Here is a 23,198-nt window from a genome sequence, read left to right as displayed (position 1 = left end):
CGCTGTTGCAGCTAAAGGGTCTCAGGGGAATTCCACTCCTACATTCCAGTTGTTTACAGGATCTGCTTTCTCAAAGCAGCAGTTTCTTCCCCTCCCCCTCTACTACTTGATTACTTTTCAGTTTTCAATTGCATTCATTTCTGTTCTTTGTTAGTTCTTTCCTTTTGATTTTTGGATTTATTTTCTTTTTCCACATTTAAAAAAAATTAGAATCTTAGATCATCTATTTGAGCTCTGTGTGTGTGTGTGTGTGTGTGTTTGTGTGTGTGTTTGTGTGTGTGTGTGTGTGTGAGTGTGTATGTGTGTGTGTGTGTGTGTGTGTGTGTGTGTGTGTGTGTGTGAGTGAGTGTTTGTGTGTCAATATGTGAATGTGAGTGTGGTCAGAAGAAAACCTCGGGTAATCATCCATGTTTTCTGCCTCGTTGAGAAAATATTTCTTTGTTCTTAGCTGCTATGTAAGTGAATCTAGAGAGAAGTTTCATCATGGCTTGTTTGATTTGTGCCCATTGATATTTCTAGATTGTCAACCTCTCTCAAACCTAGTCCAAGACATGAAGTAAAAAGAGGTGCAGAGAACTTGTCACAACATCAGTCCTCATACCCACATCTCTGTAAACTGTGAAAAGGATACAGTTACTGGTGCTGTACTAAGCCATGTACTTATTTCCTCTATGCTTAACAAGATAATTAGGATGCCCTACAGTCTAGCCTATCTTGAAAAGGAGTGTAGGGAGTGGAAAAATCCCAGAGTGAGTGAAGTCCTGAGGTGTTGTGTGTGAACATGAGGAAGCCATGTCAAAGATCTCAGAGCCTCAGATTCATGAAGGTTTATGATAAATTCTTCACCCTGGAGGGGGGTTCAGAGGCATGACAAAGCCTTCAAGAATATACCTATCAAGTATTGTTTTCTTTTTAAAATATATTTTGTTTGGCATTAGTATAACCAGAGCTTCCTGTTTTTGCACTTGCACTATGTATCTTTTTCAATTCTTTCACTTTAAAGCTATTTGTATTTTTGAACCTCAAGTACATGTGTTTTTGTTGTTATTGTTGTTGTTGTTAACAACATATAGTTGGGCATAGTTGTTCCTAGTCTTAACAGTCTCTGCTTTTTGATTGGATTATTGAATCAAGTCACATTTAATGTAATTATAGATACAGTTAGGATTATGTCTGCTGCATTTCTATGCTTATCAGGTCTCATGTCTTTTTGTTTTCTTTCTTTACTGCTATCCTTAACTTCAAATGAATGATTTTAATGTAGTATATTAATTTTACTAATAACTTTACAACATTTTTCTATTTTTGGTGGTTGTACTAGGGATAACCATATACATGTTAACACATCACACTCAAGCTCAGATTTGTTATATATTTTATTAGTAATTATATTCTTATGTAATTATAATCCTCATTTCCTTGGCTGACAGTACTATTGTATTATAGTTTTGACCTGGGCTATAACCCAATGGCTCACACAATCAAGGCTAGGTCTGTAGTTTTGTTCTTTGAGGAGGTGATAGAACTTTTATAATCTAGTAGAAAGTCTTTCTGTCATTGGGCACATGCCTAAAGGAAGTGTGATATCCAGGCATCCTCCTTTAACTTTCTCCTTCATTTTTTATCCATGATGTGAGTGGTTTTCTCTGCCACATGCTCTGTCATGATGTGCGTCCACAGACCCAAAGCAGCAGGGCTGACTTATGATGGACTGAAACCTATAACCCTGAGAAACCAAAGAAACCTTTTATTTATATATTAATTAATGAACATGAGTATTCACTCTACTACTAACAGAAAGCTAATATACATTGTTATTCATACTGCAAACTCAACAGCAACTTGCTATAATTGTCATTTTACCATTTGATGGAATTTTGCTGGTACTGAAAGCCTATACATATGCATAAATACATATATATATGTGTGTGTATATATAATAAAACTTTGCTATAAATAGGCCCAGCAATACATAATGATTTACACACACACACACACACACACACACACACACACACACAGGCAAGTTATAGAAGAAAAAGTTTATTTGGGGATTACTGTTTCAGAGGATGAGTCCATGACCATCATGGCAGAGTGCATGGCAGCAGGCAGGCAGGCATGGTGCTGGAGTAGCAACTGAGAGTTCATATCTTGAGACATAATCATAAGGCAGAGAGAACTGAGAACAGTGTCAGTTTTTGAGACTTCAAAAGCCCCAGTAAGGCACCTGCTCCAACCAGGCTACACCTCCCAATCTTTCCCAAACTTAGAACCAAATAGTTAAATATACGAGCCAATGGGGATCGTTCTCATCAAACCAGCACAGTATATGAAAATGAATTTGTAAACTCTCAACTTTTATTTGCTAAAAATACTATACTTACTCATTTTTAAATTATGTGTATATCTGTCTTTTGTCTGAATGTATGTCTGTGCACCATATGCATGCAGTAGCCATGGAGGCTAGAGGAGGGTGTTAGAACACTTGGAAATGAAGTTAAATATGGTTGTAAGCCACCATACGGGTGCTAGAACTTGAGCCCAAGTCCTCCGAAAGAGCAGGAAGTGCTCTTAAATACCAAACTATCTCTCCAGTCCTCAAACCTCAACTTTAAAAAATAAGCATGTAAACCTTGTATAAAATAATGGATTTATTTTATGACATTTTCATACATGTATGTAATGTACTTTGAGCCTCTTGCTTTCTTATCTTTTTTTCCTTCTCACTGCCACTGGTGCCATTTCTTTTTCTTAAATAGGCTTCCTATTTTCATGTCTGCCATTTTTTTGTAAGTATAAGTTTCTTCAGACGAGAGAGCACATATTTGATAGTTGTCTCCCTGAGTCTGGTTTATTTGTTTAGCATGTTATCTCCAGTCCCATTCATTTTCCTATGAATAATATTTTCTTCACTCTGGCTAAACAACTCCTTTATAGATCACATTTTTATTATTTATTCATACGTTGATGGGCCCTTGGACTGACTTTATAACTTGAGTATTCTGAATAGAGCTACAGTGAACCTGAGAACTCAGGGACTGTGGTCACTAACAATAGCTTTGTTAAACACATGATGATTGGCTGACAGTTTGTTCTTAGAATACTTTGAATATGTTCGTCTACTATCTTCTGACCTACATTGTTTCTGCTATAAAAAATCAATGGTTAATCTAAATGAAGATCTCTTACAAGTGACACAGATTTTCTCTTGCCGCCTTTATTTTTTCTCCTCCCCTTTGACTTCCATCATTTTTACTATACTGTATCTATTTATGGGTTATTGGTGTTTATCTTAGTTGTGTTTAATTTGCCTCTTGGATGTGCAAGTTATTGTCAATAAAATTAGAGAGTTTTAGCTATAATTTATCTAAATACCTTTCTTGCCCTGTTTCTTTTTTTCTTTATTTCTTTTTAGTAGCCATTAGATAAATTTGTGTAATTCCTAGTTCTCCCATTTCTTTGTGGCTGTTTATTTGTGTTCATTCTTTCTTTTCTGGTCTGCAACCCTTATATCTTCCAATATCTTTTCAAGGCCATTAATTTTTTTTCCCTATTAGTCCAAATCTAGTGTTGGGCCCTTATAGTGTTTTTCTTTGCTTTTGTATCTTCCTTATTATTCTACTCTCCTCTTTTTGGGGGGAGGGGACAGGAATTCATTCACTATGTATTCCAGGCTGGTTTACATCTTTTGATCCTACCACTTTTGCTTCCTAAGTACTGGGATTACACAGGTTACCAATCACTAATCTCTCTCTCTCTCTCTCTCTCTCTCTCTCTCTCTCTCTCTCTCTCTCTCTCTCTCTCTCTCTCCTTCCTTCCTTCCTTCCTTTCCTCCTCTTCCTCCTTCTTTTGTTTTTTGTTTTGAGACAGAGTTTCTCTCTGGCTGTCCTAGACTTGCTTTGTACAGCAGGGTGGCCTTGAATTCACAGTAATTCACCAGCCTCTGCCTCCTGAGTGCTGGGATTACAGGCGTGTGCCACAATTACTAACTTTTCAAACCCTGAACTTTCATTTAGTTCTAAATAACTCATACTTCTTGATATTCTCTGTTTGGTGCCACAATGATATTTTATCTATGTTCACTTTCTAAATCAAGGTTTCCTTTAGTACCACGGGGATGCATTATGTATGGACTATTCTTTTCTGTTAAATCTTGTACCTGGTCACTCTTGGAGACAGATTGTGCTGCTGATGTTTCCAGTCATGCTTTCCTATTTCTCTGAGTGGCTCACAGTTTGTTGTTGTTCCTGTTGGAAACTGGACATTAGATTACATAGTGTACTAACTCAGGGTATTACTTCCCAAATAACACTTCTAGAGTGGTTGAATTATTTTAATCTGTTATTTGTCTTCAGATTATGCCACAGTGGTAAGTATCTAATGTTGTTCCTCACACACATACAGCTTTGGGTATGCCAGATACCTAGAGACAATAGTGATACTGGTACTGCTATTCTCTTTCATCCTTCCCTAACCTCATCTAGCCAGTAAGGTCCTATACTTCCAGGATTGCCTTTGGGGCATGTGTTCCACTTCAAAATTGTCTTCCCTTGTCTGTAGTCAAGTGTTGGATGGCTTCAGTATTCTGTGATCAGAAAATATCAAATACAAAGTTTCATAAACAAACAATTCTTAATGTAAAATGTATACATTCTGATCAGTACCTTGAAATTTCTCTTCAACCTTCCCAGGGCATTAATCAGCCTTTTGTCTAACATTTCCACACTTTCCACTTGTTAGTAGACATTTTAGCCAGGGGAGGGGAATAGGGTGAAAGCAGGAGGGAGGGAGGAACGGGAGGATACAAGTGATGCAATAACAATTGAGTTGTAGTCTGAATAAATTAAATAAATTTTAAAAAGTCCAAAAAAGCAAGAAAATCAGGTTAACTGTTGGGTGTTGCAGTTCTGACGTTGAAGTAGCAGCCCAACACTGTATCATAATTGCCTACATCATTCACCTCACTTTATTTCATAGGCATTGCTATCACATCACATCAGCTAAAAAAGAATAGGGCGAGTATAGCACAATATTTTGCAAGAAATAGACTAAAAGCAGAATTATTTAAAATTTAATTTTGAGTTTTACTTTATATGTATGGATTCCTGGTGTCCATGGAGACTAGAGAAGCCATTCGGTCTTCTGGAACTACAGTTAAACATAGTTGTGAAAAACCACATGAGTGCTGGAATCAAACCTGGTCCCCTGGAAAAGCAGTCAATTCTTTTAGCCATTGAGCTATCTCTCTAATCCCCCAAACTCAACTTGATTACCAGAATACTGTTCTGGGTTTTTGTTGTTGTTGTTTTTTTAAATCAATTTCTTTCTGTTTTTAATTTATAAATTAAACTTTATCATAGGGGTGAGGCAGGACAAAAAGTAAATTAAAGGATAGTTTTCCTTTCCTTCTGGCACAATCAAGAGACTTCAATATCACTAGTAAAGACAAGATTGTCTGCAAAAACAATGAATATTTTCCAAAAGATATCCCAAACGAGAATACAAAGAAGAATAAGTGAACTAGGCCTACTTAGGTTTGGAATGTTTATAATGTTGAGTTTTTACCATCAACACTCTTCTAACCTCCATAAACCTAAACTGCACACCTCATAAAAACAGCCAGCAATTTTGTTTACAAAATAAAATTCTTTAGGATAAATAAGCAAACAAACCCATATATTTTATTTCATTTTAAGATTTATTTAAAATTTAAACTTACCTAATCTTTTAACTTTATTGTAAACTATACCCTGAGCAATGTAACTAAACCACCCACAAGCTTTCTCCTTCCCTCCTTCCCTCCCTCCCTCCTCCCCTCTCTCTCTTACACACACACGTTATTGTAAGAAAAAGTGTACACCCATGCTATCAGCTATTTCTTATTCATTTCCAGAGAGCCTCTCTTTATATTAACCCCATGTTTAAGGTTTTACATTAAAAATATCTTTTAACAAACCCTAACTCTACTTTTTACTGAGTTGTCCCGACTTACGTGGAGATCCTTAAGGAGCAAGGGAATTCCTAAGACTGCTGTGGGTGGCAACATGGATCTGTGTTTCCACCCTTGTTACCTCTGACAGGTGCATGTGACAGGGAGAAACTTGATGCATAGTAGTATATGCACACACACATATATTTACACGTGTTCATGTGTGCATGCACATACACGTATATAGTTTTGTCATTGTCTGAGGTTTTAAGAATCTACTGGATATCTTGAAATGTGTGACTTGTGGATATTGGAGAACTACTGTAATTTAATTGTATTAGTTACTTTTCTGTTGCTATGATAAAACACCAAAAGCAACCTAAAGACAGTGTATTTTAGCTGACACTTCCAGGGGGATAAGAGTCACCATGATCAGGCAAAGGCAAGGCAGCAAGTCACAAGCATGATGGGAGGGCAGCGAACTGAGAGATTATATCTTAAAAATGCAAGCATGGAAGCAGAGAGAGTAAACTGGAAGGAGGGTGAGGCTCTCAATTCCAACGCCTGCCCCTAGTAATATACTTCTTCCAGCAAGGCCACACCTCCTAAGCCTCCACAAACAACACTACCAACTGGGAACCAAGCCTTCAAATGCCTGAGTACAGATGGGCCATTTCTCATTCAAGCTACTGCACTAATCAAATTGTGCCTCCTAAGGAATATTTTAGTCGGTATTTGATATTTGTTTTGAACCCTAGCAGGCTCTTTCGATCTGTTTCATTCGCTCATTGTCTCCTGCATGTTTGCTGTCGATACTCTAGGCTCGGTTGTCATTAGATCTGGTAATCTCCTCCCAAATCCCTTCATTATAACCTCCTTCCCTTGTGAGGGCTCTTAGGCTTAAAACAGCTCTAACACAGTTGCGAATGAATCCCGTTCCTTTGAGAAGAGTTGGGGAACAATCCATTTTATAACCTGATTATCCCTACCATCAACACCACCAACACCCCGCCCCCCCTCCCATTGCCACCCCTCATCCTCAGGAAGAATCTGTTAGCCAAGGCTCTGAGCTGGAAGTGGAGACAATGGCAAGCATCCCATGCCCAGGTGTGAAGCAAACACCACCATGTGAGCTGAGCATTCAGTGAAGGGGCTGCAGTGGTCAGAGTGCTTCCTCACTTCCCTCTCCTGCTATGGAACCAGGGTCTCATAAGCTTTTCAAGTTAGAGGTTCTGTTTCACAAATAGATAATGCACAGGATAGAAGTTCCACTTAGCACACTGCCCCGGCTTTAAGCTGACAATAGGATTCTCCAGTACCTATGAAGAGAATTGCCCTCCAGCTTGTTAGGCATTAGCTACATGTGTGCCTGCATCAGTTTGCATATCACTGAGCTGGAGCAGGGAAGGCAGAAGAGAGAACACAAGTTACGAACGCTAGTAGAATTTTTTCCATTTTCTATTGGCTTTTATGACCATTCCCAGAGGTTTTCAATGCTGTGGTTTTGAAGTACTAGTTTACTTAGTTCACTAGTTGTATTGGGGAGCAGGTTAGCAGAGCTAATCATCCTGTCAGGCCAGAAGTCTCTTTCTTAAACCAAGGTCTGTGTTTAAATCTCCTTTTGTTATTGTCTATATACGTTTTCTTAATCTTATACTATAGCCAATGGCTTTATCTATCACACACACACACACACACACACACACACACACACACACACACACACACACACGACCAGGTCTAAGGCACTATTGCCTCTTCTCTGGAAAACTGCACTAGCTCTCTAATTGATGGTTTGCCTATCTTTGGCAGTCTTCTTTGTTTTGCCTGATAGGCCAGTATGATCCAGTTAAAAGTGAAATTGTATTACGGAACTCCTCTTCTTAACAACTATGTGACGTCAGAGAAAATGCTCTCAGTGAGTCCACAACAGCTTTCTTCTCCCTGTCCAGTTGACTGTCTGACCTCAAGTCATCACCACAGGTGCTCACATTCACTCTGCAGAATCTTATTTTCTCTGCCCCTTTACACATGGCCTTGTGTTGGTTCCTTTGTGCTTCTTATTCAGTCGGCCAGGGAAATGCTTCCTTCCCCTGTTTTGGTAAATGGTATTCTAGTGTTCTTCCTTCCTTCCTTCCTTCCTTCCTTCCTTCCTTCCTTCCTTCCTTCCTTCCTTCCTTCCTTCCTTCCTTCGTGCCTTTGGTCTTGCTGGGATGGACTGTGGAGCTTTACACATGTTAGAGAAGTGCATACTGAGATCTAGTCCTTGTCACAAGCTCCTTCTTCCTACAGCACACTTTGAACAAGCCTCCCATTTTTAACCTGATGTCCTCTCTGCTCTCACTGTTTCGCTTTTGAATCTGAAATGTCCCTGCAGGTTTGTATTTTGAGTTCTTTCTTTGCAGCTGCAGCACTGTTTTGAAGCCTTTGTACCTACAATGTGGAAGTAGGTCACTAAGAGCATGCCACTGGCTCTGACCTGCACTCACAGATTCTTGGTTTGTGTGCATGTGAGCAGCACCTCCCCCTACTCCCGCAGACACTGATGGTGACTTTCTCCTGCCTTCTTGGAATGATGAACGGAAACTCTTGAAACTGAAGTCTAAATCAATCTTTCTTCCCTTAAGTTGTTAAGTCATGTATTTGGGTCACTGTGACATCAAAGTAACTAATACACTCCCTATTTCCCTTCCCTGCTTGCTACCCTTTAAAATAATGGATATTTTACTTACTCCTTTTGTGTGTCCCTGCCAATTGACTATAGTACTGCCAAGAATAAAGATCTTTTGCTTTATTACCATCCTACATCTAAGAAGACTCGTCATGCACAAAGTTGGTTATCAATATCTGTTAAATGGATGAATTAATAGGTTTCAAGTGAATTGGGGAGCATTTAGGTATTTTCTGGGATGGGAGAATAGAGTATAAAAGCAAAATACTTGAGTTTTTCCTAGTTACAAATTGGGTGCATAGGGAAATGGGCTTTCGAGTGTCTAATACAGCTCAACCCCATCATCCAATCTCGTTACTAGGTAATTGATCTAGAAATCATTTGTCATGAAAGAGTGTTCCAATATCCAGGCATAGAGGCCTCTTCTAATCAAGTTGATATAAATCGGGAGGGGGTGGGGGACGGTTAAAATTCCCGCCGTACTTTGCCAACTGATATAGTCAGGACTTTAGATGCTTATATATGCATGGTCTTCAGGAAAGGAGAGTGAAGATGTGTGAATAGTGTGTTTGGAATATAAATGTTGTGGGCTTGGATACAGAGTGTTATTAGTTTCATTCATTCTTTTACTCAAAATTTCAGTCTCTCATTTAGAGAGTCTTCTACAGAATTCCATAGGTTGTATAGATATCTTAAAAACAGAGTAAAGTCTGATGTCTGAAGGGGACCCTGAAGCAACATTTCTACAGTTAATGACTGAAAAGCACGAGTCCCACAGAGCAGAAGAAACTTGATTAGTTGCTACAGAGATCAAAAGGGAAAAATTGAAATCTTTGCTTTTTTCTTTTAGTCTAAAGTTTTATATGGGATACCCCAACTAAAGAGAACTCCTAAGATAAGTAAAAACATTATAAGCCTAATGTAGTATGAGGGGGTCATTCTTACCTGCAGCAAATATGTCCCAAGACCAGTGGATGCTGGTTAACTGAAGGTCTCTCTCTCTCTCTCTCTCTCTCTCCCTCTCTCTCTCTCTCTCTCTCTCTCTCTCTCTCTCTCTCTCTCTCACACACACACACACACACACACACTCACTACATACTCACACAAATCTTTTCATAGACATCATATGAAAAGTTTGACTTATAAGTATACATAAGAAGAGATCATTAACTCTCTCTTTCCAAAGATCCTGTGGTTTATTGGGAGAAAGTAAAATTGGGAAGTCTAAAACTGTGAATAAGGCAGAACTACTATATAACACATGATGCTATACTTAACAAGGGCATTTCGTCTCAGAAAAATTAAGGTCTATGTGTAAACAGGTTCATATTAGTTCATAGTCTTTTAACTGCATTTTAACAAATCAAAGCTAAAACACATTTAATTAATCGTGTCAATCCAACTCACCAATCAATTGATCAGTGAGTCTGATATTGCAATTTCCAAGGTAGAAGCTCAATCAACTGCAGCATGATCTCTTTTGATTTTCTTTTGAGAGCTTGAATTAAGTTCATGCGTGCTCTTTGATAATGAGGTGACCTGGAATTATGTTTCTTTCTGCCACAGATTGGATACCTCAGAAGCAGGCTCAAAAGTAGAGGTTTGAATGAGGGAAATTTGTTGGGGGGAAGTGTTCTTGAGAATAGCTGCCATGGAATAAAAGAAGTACAACTGAGCCCAGCTTGGTGGTGCAGGCCTTTAATCCTAGCAGTCAGTCAGGAGGCCAGGAGGCAGAGGCAGGGAGATCTCTGAGTTTGAGGCTAGCCTGGTCCATATAGTGAGGGACAGCCAGGGTTACATAGAGAAACTTTGTTTCAGAAAGAAATAACAAAATGAACAACAGAGAGAATGAGGGGAGGGAGGGAGGGAGGGAGGGAGGGAGGGAGAATGAAAGCTGCAAGAAAGGATTAAAAAACCAAATGAGAGGTAGTTCTGGGGGGTTGACCTTCAGGTGCACTTCAAATCAGTGCCTTTCTTCTTCTTGTTGTTGTTGTTGCTGCTGCAACTAAATAGCTGCCTAGAAGAAAACTCTGTAAACAAAGATTTATTTTGCCTCCTGGTTCAGGGAATCTCACACATCAGGGTGGAGAAGGCACAGCAGCTCCTGTGTGTGTGCCTTGGAAAGTTGCTCGCTTACATTTCAGCAGGTCAGGAAACAGAGACAGGGGGCAATGCCAGTAGGCTGTCTTCCCTCTTTTCTTTATATATTCTGTCTAAAGCACACCCCTGGGGACAGTACCTGTTCACATTTCAGGATAGGTCTTCACCGCCTCAGTTAATCCTTTCTGGAAAAGCTCCTGTAGACACCCATCTCATTAATGTTCTGTTTGTTAATCTAACCAGGTTGACAGCTAAAAGTGACCATCACAGAAAGACACTACTAGTTTTTGTATTCACACAGGATGCAGTTGGCCTCGTGGAAGAAAACAGTGTGTGGAATTTGACTAGAACAGGCCTCTCAGACTTAACCTAGGATAATTCTTTGGGAGGGAATTACTTGCAAATCTAGTAATGTAGCATTCCAGGCAACAAAAGGATTAGCATTAAAGCTCTTCATGGAAGATGCAGTGGCAGTATCCCACTTTTCTGTCTTTGCATCCCACCTCCCCCCACTTACAGATTCAAATACTTCCATTCATTCCATGCCTCATTCTTCACTATATAGCCTCTTGCAGGGTTCAAAAGAATTATGCTTTCTCTTGGATTTTTAAATAAACACTCCATTAATGATTAGGGTAGCAAGAAGTGAGGGGGCTAACCAGAAGCTATAAACTTGGAATGATAACACCTCAGTTCTGAGTGTGTCCATTTTACAAGTTTTCTTTTCTAGATTACAATGCCTGTACTGCCCCCCACCCCACACACCCCAGGGACTGTTTAGGAGCTGTCTCTGGGAAAGGCTTTGTACTCAACGAGTTCTAACTCTAGAAGACTAAGCAATACTAAGCATAAGTATTTTAAAAGTCATTACAGTTTTGATAATATCAGTTAGGTTGGAGGATATTATGGTAAACAGAATGGTGAAGACACAGAAAGACACATACCAGGCAAACTTCTGTGTGTGCTAAATTAAAAAAAAAAAAAACAATCAGAGAGTAGAACGGAGATTGCTGGGGCTGGTAGTATGTGAGACTGCTCAAAGCCTGTGCTTGGTAGTTTTTTTTTTTTTTTTAACTTTACATAAGCTAGCACCATCTAGAAAGAGGGACACATCAGTTAGAAACAAGTTTGACTCTGTACAAAAAGAGACTGCCACTTCAGTTGAAGTGTCTAAATAAGGTAAACTTTACTCTTGATCAAAAGCGTGTGCTTGGCACAGTGGACACAAAGACAGAAGTGCACTTGGCTTTTTATCTGACTTAGGTAGTGCCTTTCCCCCAGTCACTGGGCGTGGGGCTGACCTCCCAGCCTTTCAAGATTAGCTAGTTGTAGAAGAATCCACAAATGAAATGAAGGGAAAGGGAAAGGGGTTACTGCTCTGGATCACCAGGTTCCTGGAATGCAGCTGCCCCTTTGTGCAAACAAAGAATTTACCAGGTGGGGTTGGAGTAAAACATTTGCATGAAAGTCTTACAAGGTGGAAGATTGAAAGATTTGAAGTCCTTATCATAAACACATTTTTTTTTTAGTGTTTGATAGAAAAGATTAACATTTAGTGTTTTTTTTTTTAATGTCTTGAGGAATTCTGTAGGGGCATTTTCTTAATTAATGATTGATATGGGAGGGCCTGACCCACTTTGGACAATGCCACCCCTGGGCAGGTGAACCTGGGTTGCATTCAACAGCGAGAGGTGGGGCTTGAGAGATGGCTCAGCAGTCAAGAGCACTGGTTGCTCTTCCAGAGGGTCTGAGTTCAATTCCCAGCAGCCACATGACAGCTCACAACTGTCTGTAATGCCGGTTCCAGGGAAGTTACACAGACATACATGCAAGCAAAACACCAATGCACATAAAATAAAAAGAAATATTTTTTAAAAGCGAGAGGCAGGTGGCAGCTGGGGAGATGGCTCAGCAATTAAGAGCATTTGTTGCTCTTGCAGACAGGCTGTCATGTAACTTAGGTGTCATGTAACTCAGGCTGGCCTTGAACTCTAGATCCTCTCATCTCTTTCTACCAAATAAAGAATTACGGATGTGTCCCACTATGATCAGCTAGGCATAAGTAGTAAGACAAGATTATAGCCAGATTCTGTAACTCAGTTATGTAACACAAGTTTTGCATGCATGTTTATGTATATGCATATAGTGAGAGCTTGAGATACTAGCTAGCACACTTTCAAGTGTGGTCCACTGTAGAAGAATATAGCCAGGACTAATATGAGGACATGGTTTGCAGAAACACGTTGAGTTTCTCAAATTTAGTTTTCAATGCCTGCTTCTGCATTTGGGGCCTGCATGATAGTGTTAAGTGAGTTAATCTAAGTCTTTGTTTTCTTTTTCTTTTCTTTTCTTTCTTTCTTTCTTTCTTTCTTTCTTTCTTTCTTTCTTTCTTTCTTTCTTTCTTTTCTTTCTCTTGTCAGGGTTTCTCTGTGTAGCTTTGGCTGTCCTGGAACTCTGTTTGTAGACCAGGCTAGCCTCTGCATATTGAGTGCTGAGATTAAAGGCATGTACCACCACTGCCTGGCTATAAAGAATAGAAAATAGTTTATTATAAGTTTTCTTCTAACTTTACTACTATTTGGTTGCTACCCTAAATCTGATTTCTCTTAACTGTAAAACAAGAATGATACTGGGCCTAACTGTTTTACCATATCGAATGAGATATGGGTGTGTTCTGAAGAGACAGTATCTAGCTGCATATGAAGGATTCCTGTTAATACACATAATTTGTAGTTTCTCAAACCTTTTAAGAATCATCTTAAGTTGAGAGCTCGAGTTTCTACATTGAACAGTCTAACTAATTTAGTGCCTGGACTTCAATCCATCATAGGTTAAGAAACATACAGCATTGGCTTGCCAAGCCAAAATTACTCTCATATTAGCTGCTTTTTAAAATTGTGTTGACTCTTAAATATATCTTTGCAACAAAGAAAAAAAACTATTAAACTGATTAAAAAAAAACAACAACAAACTACCCAAAATGAAGGTGTATCAATTACTGCAGGGGAATCTTCCAGCTTTTATTTTATATGGCTTTCTACTTACATCGGAAAGTGGTAAACAAGAAAGCGAGGCTGAAATTAGCTATTGCTGCTGCTCTTCTTTATGACAAAGGCTTTGGTGTCAAGTAATGTTATCCTTACTTTTCAACGATCCAGGCTGTCCATCATCATTTGAAAATTTTAAGACATTCACTTATTTTATATTGCATCTATTTTGACACCCAGTAAACTGCCTAGCAAGTAGTAAAGATGAAACCAGTGTTTCACTAACTGAATTATTTCATGTATCTCTAGGTGTAGGTAAAGATTGAATTTAGGGTTGAAAGACTGGGGTTCCTATGTTAGCTCCATTCCTTTTTGGATGAGAGATGAATCTTGGACAATTAATTTATTTTTGCGGGACAGGGTTTATGTATGTGCTCTCTCTCTCTTTTTTTCCCCCTCTTTCTCCTTCACTGTGTGTGTGTGTGTGTGTGTGTGTGTGTGTGTGTGTGTATATGTGTGTGTGTGTGTGTGTATCTATCCCAGGCTGGCCTTGAATTGGTGATCCTCCTACCACAATACCCAGAGTCCTGGGATTACAGGCATGTGCCACCCTGCCGACTTTTTCCCCCTTGAGTTTTCAAATAAAAGAATGAATATAAATGCTTTGTAAATTATGGAACATAAAACTTATTGCACTATTATGATTAATCATTAGTAAATTTTATCTTTCCAGAACCACAAGCATAGACCTGAAAGTGCTTATTGGTTAATATAAGCAAGTGTGCATGTTTAATATGAAAGTGAAAACAGAAAACTGACTGGCAATTGTACTGTTCTAATTCATTATTCTATGGCATTGAAAATAGGGTCACAGGATTGATGAAACAATGGACAAACTCTAGTGCAATTTTGGAGCTGGGATATCATTGTTCATGATACAATACTGGGCTTCAGTGAATTCCCTGAGAGCATTCATTGACAAAACAGGCATTTGTTCTGGCCTACTTCAAGTTATCAGATGCAGGTTTTAAACCCAGACACCCTTTCATTTGCATTATGTGCTAGATGAAAAGACATACAAGCTTTCAAAAGTGTACGGGATTGCATTCTAGATTGTAGTTTTATCATATAATGAAATTTAATCGATCTACAATATAACTATAGACAGTAATGGACAGAGTTGGGAATGGGACACAAACACAAAGAGGGGAACATCAATAATCCCAACACCAAAACACCAAGTGAGTGACCAAAACATAAAACAGACAGCTAGATCAAGGCTCAAATTCTGCCAAAGGCCTGAATCCTTGAATCCTTTATCTGTTACTCATATTTCTGTAATTTTTTTGTCTGTATGAGTGTGGGTAATGAAACTAGAAAGGCTATCACAGGTGGGAAAAGGAGGTTTTAATAAAGGGCAGGGGAGAGAATAATATATGCCATGAAAGTAGAGAATGAACTAGTGGGGGTGAAAGAGGGGAAATAGAGGATGAGGGTGTGGTGTGGGGGAGAAGGGTCAACCCAAGTCAAGTATGTATGGAAATGATGTAAAAGAACCTATCAAGTTGAGGCAAGCAAACAAGCAAAACAAAAGCATAGAGTTACTTGTTAGAAACAAAGCTTCTTCCATCCCATTTCATGACCACAGAATTGAACCTCAAAGGTAAGCTGTAAGAAGCTGCTTGGTTTGTTGTTTTTGACACTAGCACTTGCTATGTAACTCATGGTGGCTTCGAACTCTTGATCTTTCTGTATCAGCTTTCAGCTTTCAGAGTGCTGAATTTCAGATGTGTACCTTCATGCCCAGTCAAAACTCTGCCATTTAACAAGCTCCACCGTTGTTCTGATACATGTGGAAGTTTGACAATTACTCTCCTAGGCGTTCTTATTCATCTCTTTAGGCTGAGTACCTATAACATTTTAAAAAGGCATCCTTCCAAGAAATGTTTGGAAGAAAAAAGTGACAGTATAATGAAAATGACACCAAAATCCCCAGTGGTAACGTATGCAAAGCAGGGCCCAACCAATGCTAGTAAGAAAAAATTTAGTGGTGAAGCACACTTATGAAACTGGAGCTTGTAGACCAGTGTGTGGAAAGGCCAGGCTCTTCTTACTTCCCTGTTACACAGATAAACCATTAGCTTGAAGATGCAACTAACTCCTTAAATCCATTTTCTTTGCCAAATCAGAAAGTCTGAAAACATGTGTCTTGCGTGTATAATCAACCCATACCTTCTCTTGGCTGTACCCAAGTTCTGATTGTAAGAAGTCTAGGGGTTTCTCAAGGACTCAGCATCAACCAGGAATCTGCCACGCTACATGTGAGAATCCACCAGTCAGGGAAGACGCAAAAGAGTTAACAAGCCAGCGTGCTGTAGACTGGCAGCGAGACTGGCCAATAAGATGTCTAAGCTGGCAGCCAGTTCGTCTGGTGTGGGCGGATATGGGACAAAGCATGCAAAAGAACCTGGGAGGCCTAAGGGTGAGAGGGTAGCCGGGGTTAGAGATTTAGAGGAGGCGGGGGGGGCCCCCGAGGAAGCACGTGCAGGCATCCCTTTCTTCCTGCCCTTTTATCCCTTTATCCTTAGGGTTTGATAGCAGCGGGGTTAGCCCTGTGCCCTTTTTATGGCCACGGAGTTACAGCGTCCGGACTCCATGCCCTGTCACAACCGGCAAGTAAACTCTACTAGCCCAAGTCCCGACCATCTGTTAGCAGACGACCCGATACTGGATCATGCAGAGGGAAATAATGCTGCTATGGCTAAGCTGACTCTCCTCCCTGGGCACTCCCATTCTAACGTGCTCTCGGAGCGGGACTCTCAGGCCTGCAGCAGCACTAATCTTAACTCGGAGAACCACTCTGACAGTAGGGAGTGTGGCAACTACGACGCCCCAGTCGGTGACTCCCTCCTAGGGGACTGTGAACTCTCCCGACAGATTGGGGCACAGCTTAAGCTGCTTCCTATGAATGATCAGATCCGGGAGCTGCAGACAATCATCCGGGACAAGTAAGCCCAGAGCGGAAGGGGGAAGGGAGTGGAGGGGCTGAGGTGAAAGTAAAAAGCCTGTGTTTGGATTTGGCAAACTGGTCTTTGGGGATTAGAGGCAGGCCTCTTTCTTTGGAGTGTGCGCAGGGGAGTCAGTAAGACTTTCTCTAGTCCTCTCTCAATTCCTGTAGTTAGGAAGGAAATCTTTTGGGTAGCCTTCAGCCTCTTCCGGCCTCTTTGTCTCTCTTAAACGTGACCAGACCTCAACTATGCCAGGCAGGTACACATCCTTATGCCATCTGCTTACTTCCTGACACGTGGTAAATGTATAACCCCGAAATGGTTACTGCCTATGGTTATTACCACCCGACAGCCCAGGCTTCCCGAAAAATCCATTTCAAGGGAGCCGATGTTGTGCTCTGCTACCGGCCTGCCCTCTGACTCACAGCATTTGCTCCTGCAGTGTGCCATTTTGTTTACTGTTTGGGAGTTCAGGTTTACCTGGTTGTCAGAAAGCTTATCCTTCCACTCTTATCAAGGTTGTCTTATTGAAAACTTACAGAACGTAGTTAACAGCAAGGCAGCCTGAGAACACGTTGGACCCTCCTAATCCCACAAATGAGTGTAGCAAGAACTTCATGTTAAAATATTCCGGGATATGAGTTTTCCCGGAAAAAATATGCACCACAGTGAAATACAGCGGCCACCCTTCCTTCTTTTATTCCTTTTTCTTTTCTTTTTTGAGACAAGGTTTCCCTAAGCTGCTGCCCAAACTCTGGCCTCAAACTCCAAAGCACAAGTCACCCTTCCAAGGAGGTGGAACTACAGGACATGAGACCATACCAGGCTCCCACTGACAGCTTTAAATGAGTAGCTACAGCATGGAAGACCACTATCTTCCCGGCATGCCTTGCCATTTAAAATAGCAGCCTTGATTTGAAGCCTGTCATCTAAATAGGCTTCGTTGGCTTATTAGAACCTACCAAAGTTGGGGATGTTTGGCCCCTTTTGGTTCCTAGGAACTATTCTAAGACATCCTGTTTCTGCTTTTATTTAGAATTCCCTATATGCCTTTTTAATGAAAGGTCAGATCCTGTTTTTCAAGGCTAAAACAATTCTTCCTGGTTGATTTTCCCTGACCTTTTTAAACAGAAGATTTGCCTTCTATTTCAAATATTACTGCTTGTGCATGGGTCTTACATTGCTTGTTCAGTTTATTATGCTTTATGACAGAAATCTATTTTACAGTTTTGAATTACAAGCATTCCTTGCCAGTAATAGATGCTCAGACATTAAAGATTGTTTCTACCTTTTGTGAAGATAGAGTTTGACTATACAGATCAGTCTGGCTTGAAATATTTGATCCTCCTGCCTCAGCTTCCTGAATACGTCAGTGCTTGGACCCTCTTAAAATTGTATTTATGAAACTGCACTATTCATTTATAAAGAATAAGTATTAAAAACTATGGTCATTGCAGGGTGGTGGTGGCGCACACCTTTAATCCCAGCACTCGGGATGCAGAGGCAGGCGGATCACTGAGTTCAAGGCCAGCCTGGTCTACAAAGTGAGTCCAGGACAGCCAAGGCTACACAGAGAAACCCTGTCTCGAAAAACAAAACCAACAACCTATGGTCACATGATCCATGTGATCTATGGCATAGAGGTCTTAAAAAAGATGAGGCACAGGCTAAAACATCTGTGAAATAAAGACAATTTGATGATTCTTGGAATTAACTTTGGTTCTTGGACCCTATTGCACTTATAGATGAGGTTTTTGGGGCTTAGGAAATTCCTGGTAACTTTTAATTGTCCATTGTAATGGTTGTTTTAAAAATAATATCTTCATTGAAGGACTAGAATATAACTCAGTGGTAGAACTCTTGCATTATAAACATTAGGCCTTGGTTTTTATTCTAAACACTGCAAATAAAAGAACATGTTTGTTGAGACACAATTCATATACAGTACAGCTTAAGCATTTTAAGGCATGTAACTTCATGATTTTCTGCGTGTTCATGGCTATGTATCACCACCCACCACATTAAGTTTTAGCATATAGTCACCCCCTCCACAAGAGACCTTATTGGTAGCAGATCCAAAATTTCCTGACATTCCCTCAAGCCCTAGGCAGCATTTGGTTTTCTTGATCTCTCTACCAGTTCGCCTATTCTGGACATCCGTTTTCTTTGTGCGTGTGTGGTATATGTGTGTGTGCGCATGTTTGTGTAGGTGTAGGGATGCATGTATGTACAAATGTGTGTGGAGTGTCGAGAGAGGGAGACACCTAGTATCTCCCACTATCACTGTGCACCCTCTGTTTTGAGACAGGGTCTCTTACTGAACCTAGAGCTCACCGATTCAACAAGACTGGTTGGCCAGCAAGCTCCAAGTGCCCTCCCATCTCTGTCTCTCCAGTGCTGGGATTAAAGGTGTGCATCAACCCAGCCTTTTACATGGGTTCTGCGGATCTGAATAAAAGCCCTTATGCCTGTATCCAAGCACTTCACTAACTAAGCCATTTCCCTAGCCCTTAGCTTTATTTAATGAGTGGAAAAACAAACACTTTGCACATCAATGGCATATTGCATGATTAAATCAGATTAAATAGGTTTCTTTCTCCAAGCACTGATGATAAACGCTTTCTAAGTCCTTTATTCTCACTTTTTGAAATGTGCAGTACATTATTGCGGGGAGTTACCATACTATGCATCGTACAACAAAGCTTCTTGCTCCTATCTAACTCGAATTTGCACTCCTGGTCAACCTCCTGCTTCATTCTCTTCCCCTCTTCTCCCTAGCCAGTAGTAAAATCCATTTTATGGTCAAATTCGCTGAGATTAATTTTTCAGGACTTCACATATGAGTGTTGCTGTTTTGGATAGCTCAAAGGAAAGGAGTCATATATTATACTATGCTTATATGGCTAGTTTCTTTTGCATATGGTGTTTTCAGGGTTCTTTTTTTGTGGCTGAATGGTACTTCATTGTATAGATATGTTGCGGTTTGATTATAATGCAAGGGCTTATGAGCATTTGGGTAGTTTCTACTCTTTAGTTATTATGAATAAGGCTGCTGTGAACATTGGCTTAAATGCCTTTGCACCTGGGTGAGGCTCTTCAGTTTTCATTAGACTTCATAAAGAGTCATTATGGAAAGGTTAACCATTAATACAGAGCTTGGAGAGAGTGGAGAGACTATGGCATTCAGCATTTATATAGGATAGAATCTGTATGTTTTTTATTATATAGGAAAGAGTCTGTATGTTCTTTATTATATTTGATTATCCAGAAAAGCTTGGGTTATATAGCAACCTGAGAGGAAGTAGAATCCTTTGCAATTTTTCTTTTGAGTTTGAAAGAGGAGACAGTAGAATCTCGTGAGGGAATGTTAGATAACATGTTTAACATCTCTGTTTTCTTGCTTTATCGTTTATAAAATGAAGATGTTGATACAGCCTCATGGAACATCTTCCTGAGAGGCTAAAACAAGATTCTATGAACACTGTTATACATTGTGAAGTGCTTTGTATATTTTCAGCACTTAAATCTTTTTGTTTGCTTGTTTATTTTTCGAGACAGGGCCTTCTCTGTGTAGCCTTGACTGTCCTAGACTCACTTTGTAGACTGTGCGGCCTTAAACTCAGAGAGATCAGTTTGCCTCTGCCTTCGGAGTGCGAGGATTACAGGCATGCACTTCCACACCGGGCTAGCATTTAAGTTCTTCACGTTGGAAATTATGTATGCTTTTTACTGAAACAGTTTAAGGGATCTGCTTGTATAGAGAATTAAAATTCTTAATTTGAAAATCAATAGCAAAGCCAGATCTTGTGGCTCATGCTGCTAATACCAGCGTTCAGGAGGCTTAGGTGAGAAAGCTTGCTGGCAATTTGAGGTTACGGAGGAACAAGCCAGCCAGAACTACCTAGCGAGACCTTCTCTCAACACAAAGAAACCAAAGTCCTGAGAGAGCCTCCATAATTTGTATCCAGCTTTGACATAGTACAGAAAGACCTCCTGTAATTTCTCCTAGTGAGGTGGTGCTTATTCAGGCTGGAGACACTGTTTTTCAGTGTTTTGGTTTTGTTAATAGGCATAATCTGCTAACAGATGCATTTTCTTCCTTCTTTCTTTTTAAATTGTCTTGCCTTTATGCGAATAAGGGCTGGTTCAGGTACTGTGGGAGCTGACAGTGTCTGTTGTAAGCAGAGCTATATGCATGTAGGTCTAGTTATGGAAGGGGCAACTGGGTATCATAGCCTGTCCTCTTTGAGGAATATGCTTTTCTCTGTTTATATATATAATGGAGGTGTCTGATAATAGAAGCCTTTGCAGTACATGTTGTTTCCTTTATTGTTCCTGGTTTTTAGAATTTATCTGGTAAAAGGATTGCTTTATGAATTGACTCTAGCATGGTGAAATGGGATGATTCAACAGGGCTACAAGTTGTATATCTATAAAACAAGCAAGATTGAGAACATTGTACTGATTTAAAATGACTTTATTTTTTGAAGTATACAATATTTGAAACGTATTATGTTGGCTGTATTATTGAATTTCAAGGAAATGATTTTCTCTCTTTGAGAGTGCAGTAATCTAAACACCAAATGGAATGGATAATTTACTCAGCTACACATACATGGGTCACTGGCAAATGACGAAAAAGAAATGACTCCTTCATTTTCTTGTGGCTTCTTTCTTGTTGCAGTTGAAATGGATTAAACTATACATCGTTCTCTTCCTGAATAATAAATCCAGTAGAATCTGAGTGTAATGTATTTCCCCCTTGACCATGGCTTATGACTTCATGTGTAAGGCAATGAAGTGAATTTTAAAAATAATTCTCCAGGCCCCAGTTTTGTGTGTGTGTGGGGGGGGGGCAGATTTGTCTCCTGAAATATTAGAATAAAGCTGTACTGTGTGCAATTTGAGTATATTCTGTCTATGTATTTGTCCTAGGAGAGGCTTTGGCATGTCTTCTGTAGGCTGTTTGGATGGAAACTGAGCAATTATCGTAAGAGTTTTTCAGTCTATAAAATGACACCAAAGAACTACTACCTTCATTCAGCCTTGTGACTAGTTTTGAGTCATCTGGAGATGAAGGAACCCGCCTCCTTAAGGACTTCCATTAAGGCCAAAGTCTAGGAAAATGTAAAAGCTGGCCTTCCCAGGCCTCCCTTAAAGACTCCCATTAAGGACAAAGTCTGTAAATCTTATCTGCTTAAGGAGTCCAGTTTGTCCCAAAGACAGCCCGCCTGTGCTGAGAGTCCAGCTTGACTCAAGGACAGCAAGTTTGTGTTACAGCTTGTGTTTAAAAGTTTCACTTTCCCAGAAATGTACTTACCCCTCCCAACTAAAAGAGTTCCTAATGCCCTCTGTGCCTGCTTCAACCAGTCTTCTCCATAGGTCAATTTATCCCAACCACAAAACGCCAAGGCTTGTAACTCCCTGCTTACAGCTTTTCTGTCCAAATGCCAACCAATCATATACTGCAAAACTCATTTCTTTGTCTAAAATCTATAAAAGACCCATGCCTCTGTTTCTCGGGGTCTGCAGCTTGAAAGAGCTGGACCGAGCCGTCATGTCGGCTCAATAAATTCCTATGCGTTTACATCGACAGCAGACTCTGTCTCTTAGTAGGGACTCCAGAAATAGACTAGAGATCTCTCTAGAGGTCTCAGTCTTACAGAGAGGAGACACTTAACCTCAGGATGGATGAGAGGCCTGTACAACCCTAGTATGAGTGTTGCCGGATGTGATGTGAGTCATCTAAGTAATGTAATGTTCTTAACCACCGCTGTGCATTAGAACTGATAGTGAAGTCTTTTTTTTTTTTTTCAGTTTCAGGTCTCATCTTTAGAGGTTGTTCATGCAATCTTGGGTGGAACTTATTTGCAGCATTCCAAACACCACAAATGATTATTTTCAGGGCTCAGATGAGACCACTGCCTCTGGGAGAATGCTCAGACTCTCTGTTTGGTGTGAGAGGCCTGGCTTCAGACTCCCAGTATAGAGTAAGCCAGGGATCTATTCACAAGACAGAAAGAGGTAGCTTAAAGAGCTTGTCCTGGCATCACCCTGAGATTAGAGGAATCCTCATTTCAATTTGTATGAAACCAAAATGCTCACCATAGAGAAAATATAATTTACAAATTGTTTAAAGTAGGGATCTTTTTTTTTTTTTTTTTTTTTTTTTTTGCTTTTGTACATTTCTCATTTGAATTTTCTAACTGGCTCTAGTGCAATAGGGAGGAAGTCCCATCTTTAAGCAGCACAAATCTCTTTTTACGGTGCTTGTTGGGGCTATCCTAGTCCTGTCTCACAGGTTTCACTGGACGCCAGCAGGGGAAAATGATACTTCTTGCTTTTCTGCCTGCTTTTTGGCATTTATTTGAACTCTGCTTGGAGATGCAGGTGAACAAGGAATGCCACTCTATTTTATGAGCTTATTAAGAAGGTACTAACAAACTGACTATGCTAACTTGTACCTAGTAGGTTGTAAAAGCTATTTTTAAAAATCCAATTGA

General features: G+C 40.0%; 1 protein-coding gene and 1 long non-coding RNA gene across 2 annotated transcripts in view; one reads left to right on the top strand and one right to left on the bottom strand.

Annotated features, from left to right (window-relative positions):
* Positions 1 to 1,404: 1,404 nt before the first annotated feature.
* LOC311601490 lies at positions 1,405 to 16,020 on the bottom strand. The gene is made up of 4 exons (XR_014780586.1): positions 15,920 to 16,020; positions 4,160 to 4,247; positions 2,059 to 2,150; positions 1,405 to 1,726 (listed from the first exon to the last, which is right to left on the bottom strand). It is a non-coding gene; the product is annotated as an uncharacterized lncRNA (long non-coding RNA).
* An 80-nt stretch (positions 16,021 to 16,100) lies between these two features.
* UPRT (uracil phosphoribosyltransferase homolog) overlaps positions 16,101 to 23,198 on the top strand; it is a 32,070-nt gene continuing 24,972 nt past the window's right edge. Inside the window, exon 1 of the mRNA XM_084789875.1 lies at positions 16,101 to 16,695. Coding sequence (XP_084646001.1) covers positions 16,313 to 16,695 — 383 coding nt within the window. The 5' untranslated portion in view covers positions 16,101 to 16,312. The remainder of the gene's footprint in view (positions 16,696 to 23,198) is intronic.

The sequence above is a fragment of the Acomys minous genome (genome assembly GCF_964271855.1).
Source record: "Acomys minous genome assembly, chromosome: 7".
Taxonomy (NCBI): domain Eukaryota; kingdom Metazoa; phylum Chordata; class Mammalia; order Rodentia; family Muridae; genus Acomys; species Acomys minous.
This window is presented reverse-complemented; position numbering and strand designations above follow the sequence as displayed.